The following is a 12,838-nucleotide window of genomic DNA, read 5'->3' as shown; positions in this document are numbered from 1 at the left end:
AATAATAATAATCATCATCAATGGACTGTCTCAGCGTGCGGTACTCACTCCTGCACATACACGTCATAACAATAACCATCATCATAATAATAATAATAATAATCATCAATGGACTGTCTCAGCGTGCGGTACTCACTCCTGCACACACACGTCATAACAATAACCATCATCATCATCATAATAATAATCATCATCAATGGACTGTCTCAGCGTGCGGTACTCACTCCTGCACACACACGTCATAACAATAACCATCATCATCATCATAATAATAATCATCATCAATGGACTGTCTCAGCGTGCGGTACTCACTCTTGCACCCACACGTCATAACAATAACCATCATCATAATAATAATAATAATCATCAATGGACTGTCTCAGCGTGCGGTACTCACTCCTGCACATACATGTCATAACAATAACCATCATCATCATAATAATAATAATAATAATAATAATCATCAATGGACTGTCTCAGCGTGCGGTACTCACTCCTGCACATACACGTCATAACAATAACCATCATCATCATAATAATAATAATAATAATAATAATCATCAATGGACTGTCTCAGCGTGCGGTACTCACTCCTGCACATAAAAGTCATAACAATAACCATCATCATCATAATAATCATAATCATCAATGGACTGTCTCAGCGTGCGGTACTCACTCCTGCACACACACGTCATAACAATAACCATCATCATCATCATAATAATAATAATAATCATCAATGGATTGTCCAGGGTGTACCCCGCCTTCCGCCCGATTGTAGCTGAGATAGGCGCCAGCGCCCCCCGCGACCCCAAAAGGGAATAAGCGGTAGAAAATGGATGGATGGATGGACTGTCTCAGCGTGCGGTACTCACTCCTGCACATACACGTCATAACAAACATCATCATCATCATCACCTGCACAGACATGTAACAACAATAACCATCATCATCATAATAATAATCATCATCAATGGACTGTCTCAGCGTGCGGTACTCACTCCTGCACACACACGTCATAACAATAACCATCATCATAATAATAATAATAATAATAATAATCATCATCATCAATGGACTGTCTCAGCGTGCGGTACTCACTCCTGCACAGACATGTAACAACAACCATCATCATCATAATAATCATAATCATCAATGGACTGGCTCAGCGTGCGGTACTCACTCCTGCACATAAAAGTCATAACAACAACCATCATCATCATAATAATAATAATAATAATAATAATCATCATCAATGGACTGGCTCAGCGTGCGGTACTCACTCCTGCACATAAAAGTCATAACAACAACCATCATCATCATAATAATAATAATAATAATAATAATCATCATCAATGGACTGTCTCAGCGTGCGGTACTCACTCCTGCACACACACGTCATAACAATAACCATCATCATCATAATAATAATCATCAATGGACTGTCTCAGCGTGCGGTACTCGCTCCTGCACATAAAAGTCATAACAATAATAATCATCATCATTAAAATAAAGAGCCTATCTCAGCGTGTAAGTGAAATATGTATCATAAATGAGTCATTGTAGAGATTATAATAAGTGAAATATGTATCATATATGAGTCATTGTAGAGATTATAATACGTGAAATATGTATCATATATGAGTCATTGTAGAGATCATAAGTGAAATATGTATCATATATGAGTCGTTGTAGAGATCATAATAAGTGAAATATGTATCATATGAGTCATTGTAGAGATTATAATAAGCAAAATATGTATCATATATGAGTCATTGTAGAGATGACAAGTGAAATATGTATCATATGAGTCATTGTAGAGATTATAATAAGCAAAATATGTATCATATATGAGTCATTGTAGAGATGACAAGTGAAATATGTATCATATATGAGTCATTGTAGAGATTATAATGAGCAAAATATGTATCATATATGAGTCATTTTAGAGATGACAATAAGTGAAATATTTATCATATATGAGTCATTGTAGAGATTATAATAAGCAAAATATGTATCATATATGAGTCATTGTAGAGATGACAATAAGAGAAATATGTATCATATATGAGTTATTGTAGAGATCATAATAAGTGAACTATGTATCATATATGAGTCATTGTAGAGATTATAATATGTGAAATATGTATCATATATAAGTAATTGTAGAGATCATAAGTGAAATATGTATCATATATGAGTCGTTGTAGAGATCATAAGTGAAATATGTATCATATATGAGTCATTGTAGAGATGACAATAAGTGAAATATGTATCATATATGAGTGATTGTTGAGATCATAATAAGTGAAATATGTATCATATATGAGTAATTGTTGAAATCATAATAAGCGAAATATGTATCATATATGAGTCATTGTAGAGATGACAATAAGTGAAATATGTATCATATATGAGTCATTATATAGATTATAATAAGCAAAATATGTATCATATATGAGTCATTGTAGAGATGACAATAAGAGAAATATGTATCATATATGAGTTATTGTAGAGATCATAATAAGTGAAATATGTATCATATATGAGTCATTGTAGAAATTATAATAAGTGAAATATGTATCATATATGAGTCATTGTTGAAATCATAAGTGAAATATGTATCATATATGAGTCATTGTTGAGATCATAAGTGAAATATGTATCATATGAGTCATTGTACAGATCATAATAAGTGAAATATGTATCATATACGAGTCATTGTAGAGATCATAAGTGAAATATGTATCATATATGAGTCATTGTAGAGATCATAATAAGTGAAATATGTTTCATATATGAGTCATTGTAGATATAATGAGTGAAATATGTATCAGATATGAGTCATTGTGGAGATGAAGATAAGTGAAATGGTTGATTGATGAACAAATAAGTTTGACTTCTTCCCTTTTGGGATATAACAACTTTATGTTGTCATTGTTTGTGTAAGAATGAACGTTTTGTACATTATTGTTATTATTTGTCTTCTGTTGTTGTTCATGAACAAAGTCGAAGCTGAATTGAAGTCCTGTTGCACACACAAACAGCAAATATAACAACTCCAATAGTAGGAAGTACAATTGTACTTTCAAACAGATAGCAAATATTCACACTCATCATCATTCACAAATACATCACCTGCACACAACTTATACTCTATTGTAGTACATAAAACTGTACCATAGTACATGTGTAATGTTCATAATAACAATAGTGTAAAGTACACAGGTGTAATATTAATACTAATAATACATGTGCAGTACACACAGGTATAATAATATTTTTTTTCAAATTAATAATAATAATGATGATAATACGTAGTACATGTAAAGTACTCACAGGTGTAATAATAACAATAATATTATTATTAATACAAATAATAATACATGTAAAGCACTCACAGGTGGAATAATAATAACAATAATATTATTATTTTAATAATAACAAAAATAATGCATAGTACATGTAAAGTACTCACAGGTGTAATAATAACAATAATATTATTATTAATACAAATAATAATACATGTAAAGCACTCACAGGTGGAATAATAATAACAATAATATTATTATTTTAATAATAACAAAAATAATGCATAGTACATGTAAAGTACTCACAGGTGTAATAATAACAATAATATTATTATTAATAATAATAATAATACATGTAAAGTACTCACAGGTGTAATAATAACAATAATAATATTATTATTAATAATAATAATAATACATGTAAAGTACTTACAGGTGTAATAATAACAATAACATTAGCATTATTAATAACAATAATAATAATACATGTAAAGCACTCACAGATGTAATATTAATAATAACAACAACAATATTGTTATTAATAATAATAATAAGCTCGCCTTCCGCCCGAATGCAGCTATGATAGGCTCCAGCACCCCGCGGTAGAAAATGGATGGATACTACTAATCCATAGTACATGTAAAGTACTGGCAGGTAACAATCATGCGCACCTGTCCATGTTCTTGAAGATGTTGCACTTGTCGTCTCTGGTGGAGATCTGGAATGCGAGCGCGGCGTGGTGACTCTCCAGCACCGCCGTGTCGTTGTACAGGATGGCCAGCTCACTTCCTGCGTTGCACAGGAAGCTGTTGGTGCGGCCCGGGTGGTCCACGTCGTGCACGCTGGCCGCAATCAGCGCCGCCACCTCGTCCATCGGCTCCAGGCTTTGCTGCGGGGGGGAACAGAACCAAGTGGGAAAGCAGAGTACACACAATACACAGAGCTACCCCTTCAAGTACACAGGACCAGCAACCAAGTACACATGACTAGAAACCAGGTACACAGGACCAGCAACCAAGTACACATGACTAGAAACCAGGTACACAGGACCAGCAACCAAGTACACATGACTAGAAACCAGGTACACAGGACCAGCAACCAAGTACACATGACTAGAAACCAGGTACACAGGACCAGCAACCAAGTACACATCACCAGAAACCAGGTACACAGGACCAGCAACCAAGTACACATGACTAGAAACCAGGTACACAGGACCAGCAACCAAGTACACATGACTAGAAACCAGGTACACAGGACCAGCAACCAAGTACACATGACCAGCAACCAATTACACTTGACCAGAAACCAGGTACACAGGACCAGCAACCAAGGACACATGACTAGAAATCAAGTACACCTGACGGGAAACCAAGTACACATGACTAGAAACCGAGTACACCTGACGAGAAACCAAGTAAACATGACTATAAATCAAGTACACATGACTAAAGTCAAGTACACATGACGAGAAACCAGGTACACATGACCAGAAATCAAGTACACATGATTAAAATAAAGTACACATGACCAGCAACCAAGTAAACATGACCAGCAACCAAGTACACATGACCAGAAACCAAGTACACATGACTAGAAACCAAGTACACATGACTAGAAACCAAGTACACATGACTAAAAATTAAGTACACGACTAGAAACCAAGTACACATGACTAAAAATTAATTACACGACTAGAAACTAAGTACACATGACTAGAAACCAAGTAAACATGACCAGCAACCAAGTACACATGACTAGAAACAAAGTACACATGACTGGAAACCAAGTACACATGACTAGAAACCAAGTACACATGACTAGAAATCAAGTACACATGACTAAAATCAAGTACACATGACGAGAAACCTAGTACACATGACCAGAAATCAAGTACACGACTGGAAACCAAGTACACATGACTAGAAACCAAGTACACATGACTGGAAATCAAGTACAAATGACTAGAATCAAGTACACATGACTAGAAACCAAGTAAACATGACTAGAAATCAAGTACACATGACTAGAAAACAAGTAAACATGACTAGAAACCAAGTACACATGACTAAAATCAAGTACACATGACTAGAAATAAAGTACACATGACTAGAAACAAAGTACACATGACTAGAAACCAAGTAAACATGACCAGCAACCAATTACACATGACTAGAAAACAAAGTACACCTGACTAGAAACCAAGGACACATGACTAGAAACCAAGTACACATGACTAAAAATTAAGTACACGACTAGAAACCAAGTACACATGACTAGAAACCAAGTAAACATGACCAGCAACCAATTACACATGACTAGAAAACAAAGTACACCTGACTAGAAACCAAATACACATGACTAGAAACCAAGTACAAATGACTAAAAATTAAGTTCACGACTAGAAACCAAGTACACATGACTAAAAATTAAGTACACGACTAGAAACCAAGTACACATGACTAGAAACCAAGTAAACATGACCAGCAACCAAGTACACATGACTAGAAACAAAGTACACATGACTAGAAACCAAGTAAACATGACTAGAAACCAAGTACACATGACTAAAATCAAGTACACATGACTAGAAATAAAGTACACATGACTAGAAACAAAGTACACATGACTAGAAACCAAGTAAACATGACCAGCAACCAATTACACATGACTAGAAAACAAAGTACACCTGACTAGAAACCAAGGACACATGACTAGAAACCAAGTACACATGACTAAAAATTAAGTACACGACTAGAAACCAAGTACACATGACTAGAAACCAAGTAAACATGACCAGCAACCAAGTACACATGACTAGAAACAAAGTACACATGACTAGAAACCAAGTAAACATGACTAGAAACCAAGTACACATGACTAGAAATAAAGTACATATGACAAAAATCAAGTACACATGTCTAGAAATAAAGTACACATGACTAGAAATCAAGTACACATGACTTGAAACAAAGTACACATGACTAGAAACCAAGTAAACATGACCAGCAACCAATTACACATGACTAGAAAACAAAGTACACCTGACTAGAAACCAAGTAAACATGACTAGAAACCAAGTACACATGACTAAAAATTAAGTACACGACTAGAAACCAAGTACACATGACTAGAAACCAAGTAAACATGACCAGCAACCAAGTACACATGACTAGAAACAAAGTACAAATGACTAGAAACCAAGTAAACATGACTAGAAACCAAGTACACATGACTAGAAATAAAGTACACATGACTAAAATCAAGTACACATGACTAGAAACCTAGTACACATTTCATCACTATAAAAACTACAATACCCATATTGTGAAAGAAATATCAATATTACATTTGAAATAAATAGCATAATTGTTGTTTAAAAATAAATAGTAATTTATGAAATGCGACATAAATATTATTTGATGAAATAATAATAATGTGATATAAATATTAAAATGATGAAATAATAAGGTGATATAAATATTATTTGATGAAATAATAATAATGTGATATAAATATTAGTTGATGAAATAATAAGAATGTGATGAAATATTAGTTGATGAAATAATAATAATAATGTGATCTAAATATTAGTTGATGAAATAATAATAATAATGTGATCTAAATATTAGTTGATGAAATAATAATAATGTGATGAAATATTAGTTGATGAAATAATAATAAGAATGTGATGTAAATATGACTTATACCTTGACTCTGTCCTTGCACAGGAAGTAGGCGGTGGCGTGCAGCACGTCGGCGGCGTGGGAGGAGTTGTGGTAGGAGTTGGAAGAGTGGTAGTTGGACTCGATCTTGGACAACCAGGAGCGCAGAACATTCTCAGGACAGTTGAGGTGCTCACACACTCCAAACCGAGAGAAGATCTTCAAACCTAAGAAGGTCAAAGGTCTGCTGGGACAAACATTCTTTTATTGTCAACAAAGCGGCAATCACTCACAACACAACACAACACAACACAACACAACATTCACCTACAATCAACTCACTCATTCATTATCACATTGAAATATTCTGCATAGTAAATCAATCATCTTAGTGATTAACAATGAAATGTAAATATTCTGCATAGTAAATCAATCATCTTAGTGATTAACAATGAAATGTAAATATTCTGCATAGTAAATCAATCATGTCAGTGATTAATAATGAAATGTAAATAGTCTGAAATGTAAATATTCTGCATAGTAAATCGATCATCTTAGTGATTAACAATGAAATGTAAATATTCTGCATAGTAAATCAATCATGTCAGTGATTAATAAGGAAATAGAAATATTCTGCATAGTAAATCAATCATGTCAGTGATTAATAATGAAATGTAAATAGTCTGAAATGTAAATATTCTGCATAGTAAATCGATCATCTTAGTGATTAACAATGAAATGTAAATATTCTGCATAGTAAATCAATCATGTCAGTGATTAATAAGGAAATAGAAATATTCTGCATAGTAAATCAATCATCTCAGAGATTAACAAGGAAATGTAAATATTCTGCAGAGTAAATCAATTATGTCAGTGATTAATAATGAATTATAAATATTCTGCATAGTAAATCAATCATGTCAGTGATATAAATATTCTGCATAATAAATTAATCATGTCAGTGATATAAATATTTTGCATGGTAAATTAATCATGTCAGTAAATAACAATGAAATGTAAATATTCTGCATAGTAAATCAATCATGTCAGTGATTAATAATGAATTATAAATATTCTGCATAGTAAATCAATCATGTCAGTGATATAAATATTCTGCATAATAAATTAATCATGTCAGTGATTAATAATGAAATGTAAATAGTCTGAAATGTAAATATTCTGCATAGTAAATCAATCATGTCAGTGATTAATAAGGAAATAGAACTATTCTGCATTTTAAATCAATTATCTCAGTGATTAACAATGAAATGTAAATATTCTGCATAGTAAATCAATCATGTCAGTGATTAATAATGAATTGTGAATATTCTGCATAGTAAATCAATCATGTCAGTGATATAAATATTTTGCATGGTAAATTAATCATGTCAGTAATTAATAATAAAATGTAAATATTCTGCATAGTAAATCAATCATGTCAGTGATTAATAAGGAAATAGAAGTATTCTGCATTTTAAATCAATTATCTCAGTGATTAACAATGAAATGTAAATATTCTGCATGGTAAATCAATCATGTCAGTGATTAATAATGAAATGTAAATAGTCTGAAATGTAAATATTCTGCATAGTAAATCAATCATGTCAGTGATATAAATATTCTGCATAGTAAATCAATCATGTCAGTGATTAATAATGAAATGTAAATAGTCTGAAATGTAAATATTCTGCATAGTAAATCAATCATGTCAGTGATTAATAAGGAAATAGAAATATTGTGCAGGCACCGTTTCATGGTGGCAGCTTCCAAGTTGAAGATGTCAAAGTCCCAGCAGTCCTCGCTCTCCATGGTCTGAGCGATGTGAGGAGGAATGTCGTTGAGGGAAAGAGGAGCGCTCAGCTGACTGGGGATGTGATGCAGCTCTGAGATGATAACATTCCACAAAGGTTATTGACACAAAAATAATATTCCACAAAGGTTATTGACACAAAAACGTGTGGAAAACAGCAACTTACGTTTTGCAGAGAAGATGTACTCGTTTCCTGACAGTCTGCGTAATCCATCCTAACCACAGAAGAAGAAGAAGTCCCGGTTGTTAAAGAAGCAATGATGTCATCAAGTTACATAATCACTGGAGTGAAACTACTTTCACTTTCCAACATTAGCAAGCAGAACCACAGAACTGTCCTCCAGGACAGTCCTGTACGATCAGTACCAGAGTTTGGTCCGCATTGCCGGCAGTAAGTCGGACACATTTCCAGTGAGGGTTGGACTCCGCCAAGGCTGTCCTTTGTCACCCATTCTGTTCTGAACTTTTATGGACAGAATTTCTAGGCGCAGTCAAGGTGTTGAGGGGTTCCGGTTTGGTGACTGCAGGATTAGGTCTCTGCTTTTTGCAGATGATGTAGTCCTGATGGCTTCATCTGACCGGGATCTTCAGCTCTCGCTGGATCGGTTCGCAGCCGAGTGTGAAGCGACCGGAATGAGAATCAGCACCTCCAAGTCCGAGTCCATGGTTCTCGCCCGGAAAAGGGTGGAATGCCATCTCCGGGTTGGGGAGGAGACCCTGACCCAAGTGGAGGAGTTCAAGTACCTAGGAGTCTTGTTCACGAGTGAGGGAAGAGTGGATCGTGAGATCGACAGGCGGGTCGGTGCGGCGTCTTCAGTAATGCGGACGTTGTACCGATCCGTTGTGGTGAAGAAGGAGCTGAGCCGGAAGGCAAAGCTCTCAATTTACCAGTCGATCTACGTTCCCATCCTCACCTATGGTCATGAGCTTTGGGTCATGACAGAAAGGATAAGATCACGGGTACAAGCGGCCGAAATGAGTTTGGGTCTCTCCCTTAGAGATAGGGTGAGAAGCTCTGCCATCCGGGAGGAACTCAAAGTAAAGCCGCTGCTCCTCCACATCGAGAGGAGCCAGATGAGGTGGTTCGGGCATCTGGTCAGGATGCCACCCGAACGCCTCCCTAGGGAGGTGTTTAGGGCACGTCCAACTGGTAGGAGGCCACGGGGAAGACCCAGGACACGTTGGGAAGACTGTCTCCCGGCTGGCCTGGGAACGCCTCGGGATCCCCCGGGAAGAGCTAGACCAAGTGGCTGGGGAGAGGGAAGTCTGGGCTTCCCTGCTTAGGCTGTTGCCCCCGCGACCCGGCCTCGGATAAGCGGAAGATGATGGATGGATGGATAGAAGGAGTTTAAAATGGATTGGATAACGCACAGGGAGCTAATATAGGGGTGATGTGCTGATGTCTGCGGGTCTGTGTTAGCAGAGTTCTGCACCAGCTGCAGGCCTGGCTAATGCCGACATAACAGGCCATTGAAGTAGTCTAAACCAGTCCAGATAAAGGCGGGAATTAATTTCTCCAGATCATGTCCTGACAGAAGCGGTTTCACTTTCACTATTTGGCGTATTCCATAAAAGCTTTTTTGAACGACGCTGCTGATTTGTTTTTGGAATTTAAAATCTGAGTGGAACTTTACCCCCAGGTTTGTGACACAGTCACTGAGATACGGGGTCAGAGTGCCGAGGTCAAGGTTGGGGGAGGGAGAGCGACTTGGACCGAACAACATGACTTCTGTTTTGTCTTTATTTAGACTCAGGAAGTTCGCTGAAAGCCAGGCTTTGATGTCGTGCAGGCAGTCAATGAGACGTTGAACCAAGTTATTTTGTGCCATGGGAAAATAGATCTGGCAATCATCGGCATAAAAATGAAATGCAATACCATACTTCCTAAAAATAGAACCAAGGGGGAGAAGGTAAAGCGCAAATAGGATTGGGGCAAGGATTAAGCCCTGGGGGACCCCGTGTGGAAGACATAAAACTGTCTATTTTTACACAGAAACTCCTGTCGGCTAAGTACGACCGGAACTAGTTGAGGGCGGCGCCCTTAATACCCACACGGTTCTTTAATCCCAGGAACATCATGCCTACCGTCAAGCATGGTGGTGGTAGTATTATGCTCTAAGGCTGTTTTGCTACCAATGGAACTGCTGCTTTAAATGGGACAATGAAAAAGGAGGATTAGCTCCAAATTGTTCAGGACAAGCTAAAGTCATCAGGGGGGAGGTTGGGTCTTGGGCACAGTTGGGTGTTCCAACAGGACAATGACCCCAAACACACCTCAAAGTCCAGGCAGCCATGACATCATGTTCTTTACAAGTGTACCTACACTTTTGATCACCACTGTACATACAGTACATACACACATACATACATATACATATATATATATATATATATATATGTATATGCATACTGTACATCTAAATGTGATGAGAAGTACCATCATGAGTCCACCAACGAGGTCATTGGTATGCGGATCCTCATCCTTGGTGCCGAGCTGAGGAGAGTACAGTTCTGCGGTCCTCAGGATCTCAAGAACCCGATCCAAGGCCTCGGCCACAGGCATGGAACTGGTCTCCTGGGCCGCGTTGATGATGTTGATCACCTGCACACAGGTGACATACTCAGGGCCTGAATGACAATCTATCAGTGGGCGGGTGATCTACTAAGACTGCATGACAAGTGGTACACACGGCTTTATTCCAATGAGGATTTTGGGTGAGTAGAGTAGAAGTGTAGAGGTAGTAGAGTAGAAGTGTAGAGTTAGTAGAGTAGAAGTGTAGAAATAGTAGAGTAGAAGTGTAGAAATAGTAGAGTAGAAGTGTAGAAATAGTAAAGTAAAAGTGTAGAGTTAGTAGAGTAGAAGTGTAGAGTTAGTAGAGTAGAAGGGTAGAGTTAGTAGAGTAGAAATGTAGAAATAGTGGAGTTAGTAGAGTAGAGTTAGTAGAGTAGAAGAAGTGTAGAGTTAGTAGAGTAGAAGTGTGGAGTTAGTAGAGTAGAGGGTAGAGTTAGTAGAGTAGAAGTGTAGAAATAGTAGAGTAGAAGTGTAGAAATAGTAGAGTAGAAGTGTAGAGTTAGTAGAGTTCAAGTGTGGAGTTGGTAGAGTAGAAGTGTAGAGTTAGTAGAGTAGAAGTGTAGAGTTAGTAGAGTAGAAGTATAGAGTTAGTAGAGTAGAAGTGTAGAGTTAGTAGAGTAGAAATAGTAAAGTAAAAGTGTAGAGTTAGTAGAGTAGAAGTGTAGAAATAGTAGAGCAGAAGTGTAGAGTTAGTAGAGTAGAAGTGTAGAAATAGTAGAGTAGAAGTGTAGAGTTAGTAGAGTTCAAGTGTGGAGTCAGTAGAGTAGAAGTGTAGAGTTAGTAGAGTAGAAGTGTAGAGTTAGTAGAGTAGAAGTATAGAGTTAGTAGAGTAGAAGTGTAGAGTTAGTAGAGTAGAAATAGTAAAGTAAAAGTGTAGAGTTAGTAGAGTAGAAGTGTAGAAATAGTAGAGCAGAAGTGTAGAGTTAGTAGAGTAGAAGTGTAGAAATAGCAGAGTAGAAGAGTAGAGTTAGTAGAGTAGAAGTGTAGAAATAGTAGAGTAGAAGTGTAGAGTTAGTAGAGTAGAAATGTAGAAATAGTAGAGTTAGTAGAGTAGAGTTAGTAGAGTAGAAGTGTAGAAATAGTAGAGTAGAAGTGTAGAGTTAGTAGAGTAGAAGTGTAGAAATAGTAGAGTAGAAGTGTAGAGTTAGTAGAGTAGAAGTGTAGAAATAGTAGAGTAGAAGTGTAGAGTTAGTAGAGTAGAGTTAGTAGAGTAGAAGTGTAGAGTTAGTAGAGTAGAGTTAGTAGAGTAGAAGTGTAGAAATAGTAGAGTAGAAGTGTAGAGTTAGTAGAGTAGAAGTGTAGAGTTAGTAGAGTGGAAGTGTAGAAATAGTAGAGTAGAAGTGTAGAGTTAGTAGAGTAGAAGTGTAGAAATAGTAGAGTTAGTAGAGTAGAGTTAGTAGAGTAGAAGTGTAGAGTTAGTAGAGTGGAAGTGTAGAAATAGTAGAGTAGAAGTGTAGAGTTAGTAGAGTAGAAGTGTAGA

At 36.5% G+C, this 12,838-nt stretch overlaps 1 protein-coding gene across 1 annotated transcript in view; it reads right to left on the bottom strand.

Moving 5' to 3' along the window:
* The window catches only part of pde8a (phosphodiesterase 8A), a 75,233-nt gene that overhangs the window by 10,357 nt on the left and 52,038 nt on the right, over window positions 1–12,838 (bottom strand). The window contains exons 14-18 of the mRNA XM_061887738.1: window positions 11,224–11,388; window positions 8,953–9,001; window positions 8,724–8,859; window positions 7,022–7,220; window positions 3,983–4,200 (exon numbers count right to left, since the gene is read on the bottom strand). Of these exons, the coding sequence (XP_061743722.1) occupies window positions 3,983–4,200; window positions 7,022–7,220; window positions 8,724–8,859; window positions 8,953–9,001; window positions 11,224–11,388 (767 nt within the window). The remainder of the gene's footprint in view (window positions 1–3,982; window positions 4,201–7,021; window positions 7,221–8,723; window positions 8,860–8,952; window positions 9,002–11,223; window positions 11,389–12,838) is intronic.

This window comes from Nerophis ophidion, linkage group LG25, assembly GCF_033978795.1.
Source record: "Nerophis ophidion isolate RoL-2023_Sa linkage group LG25, RoL_Noph_v1.0, whole genome shotgun sequence".
Classification (NCBI taxonomy): domain Eukaryota; kingdom Metazoa; phylum Chordata; class Actinopteri; order Syngnathiformes; family Syngnathidae; genus Nerophis; species Nerophis ophidion.
Note: the sequence above shows the minus strand (reverse complement) of the source record. Positions and strands in the feature narration are given on the sequence as shown.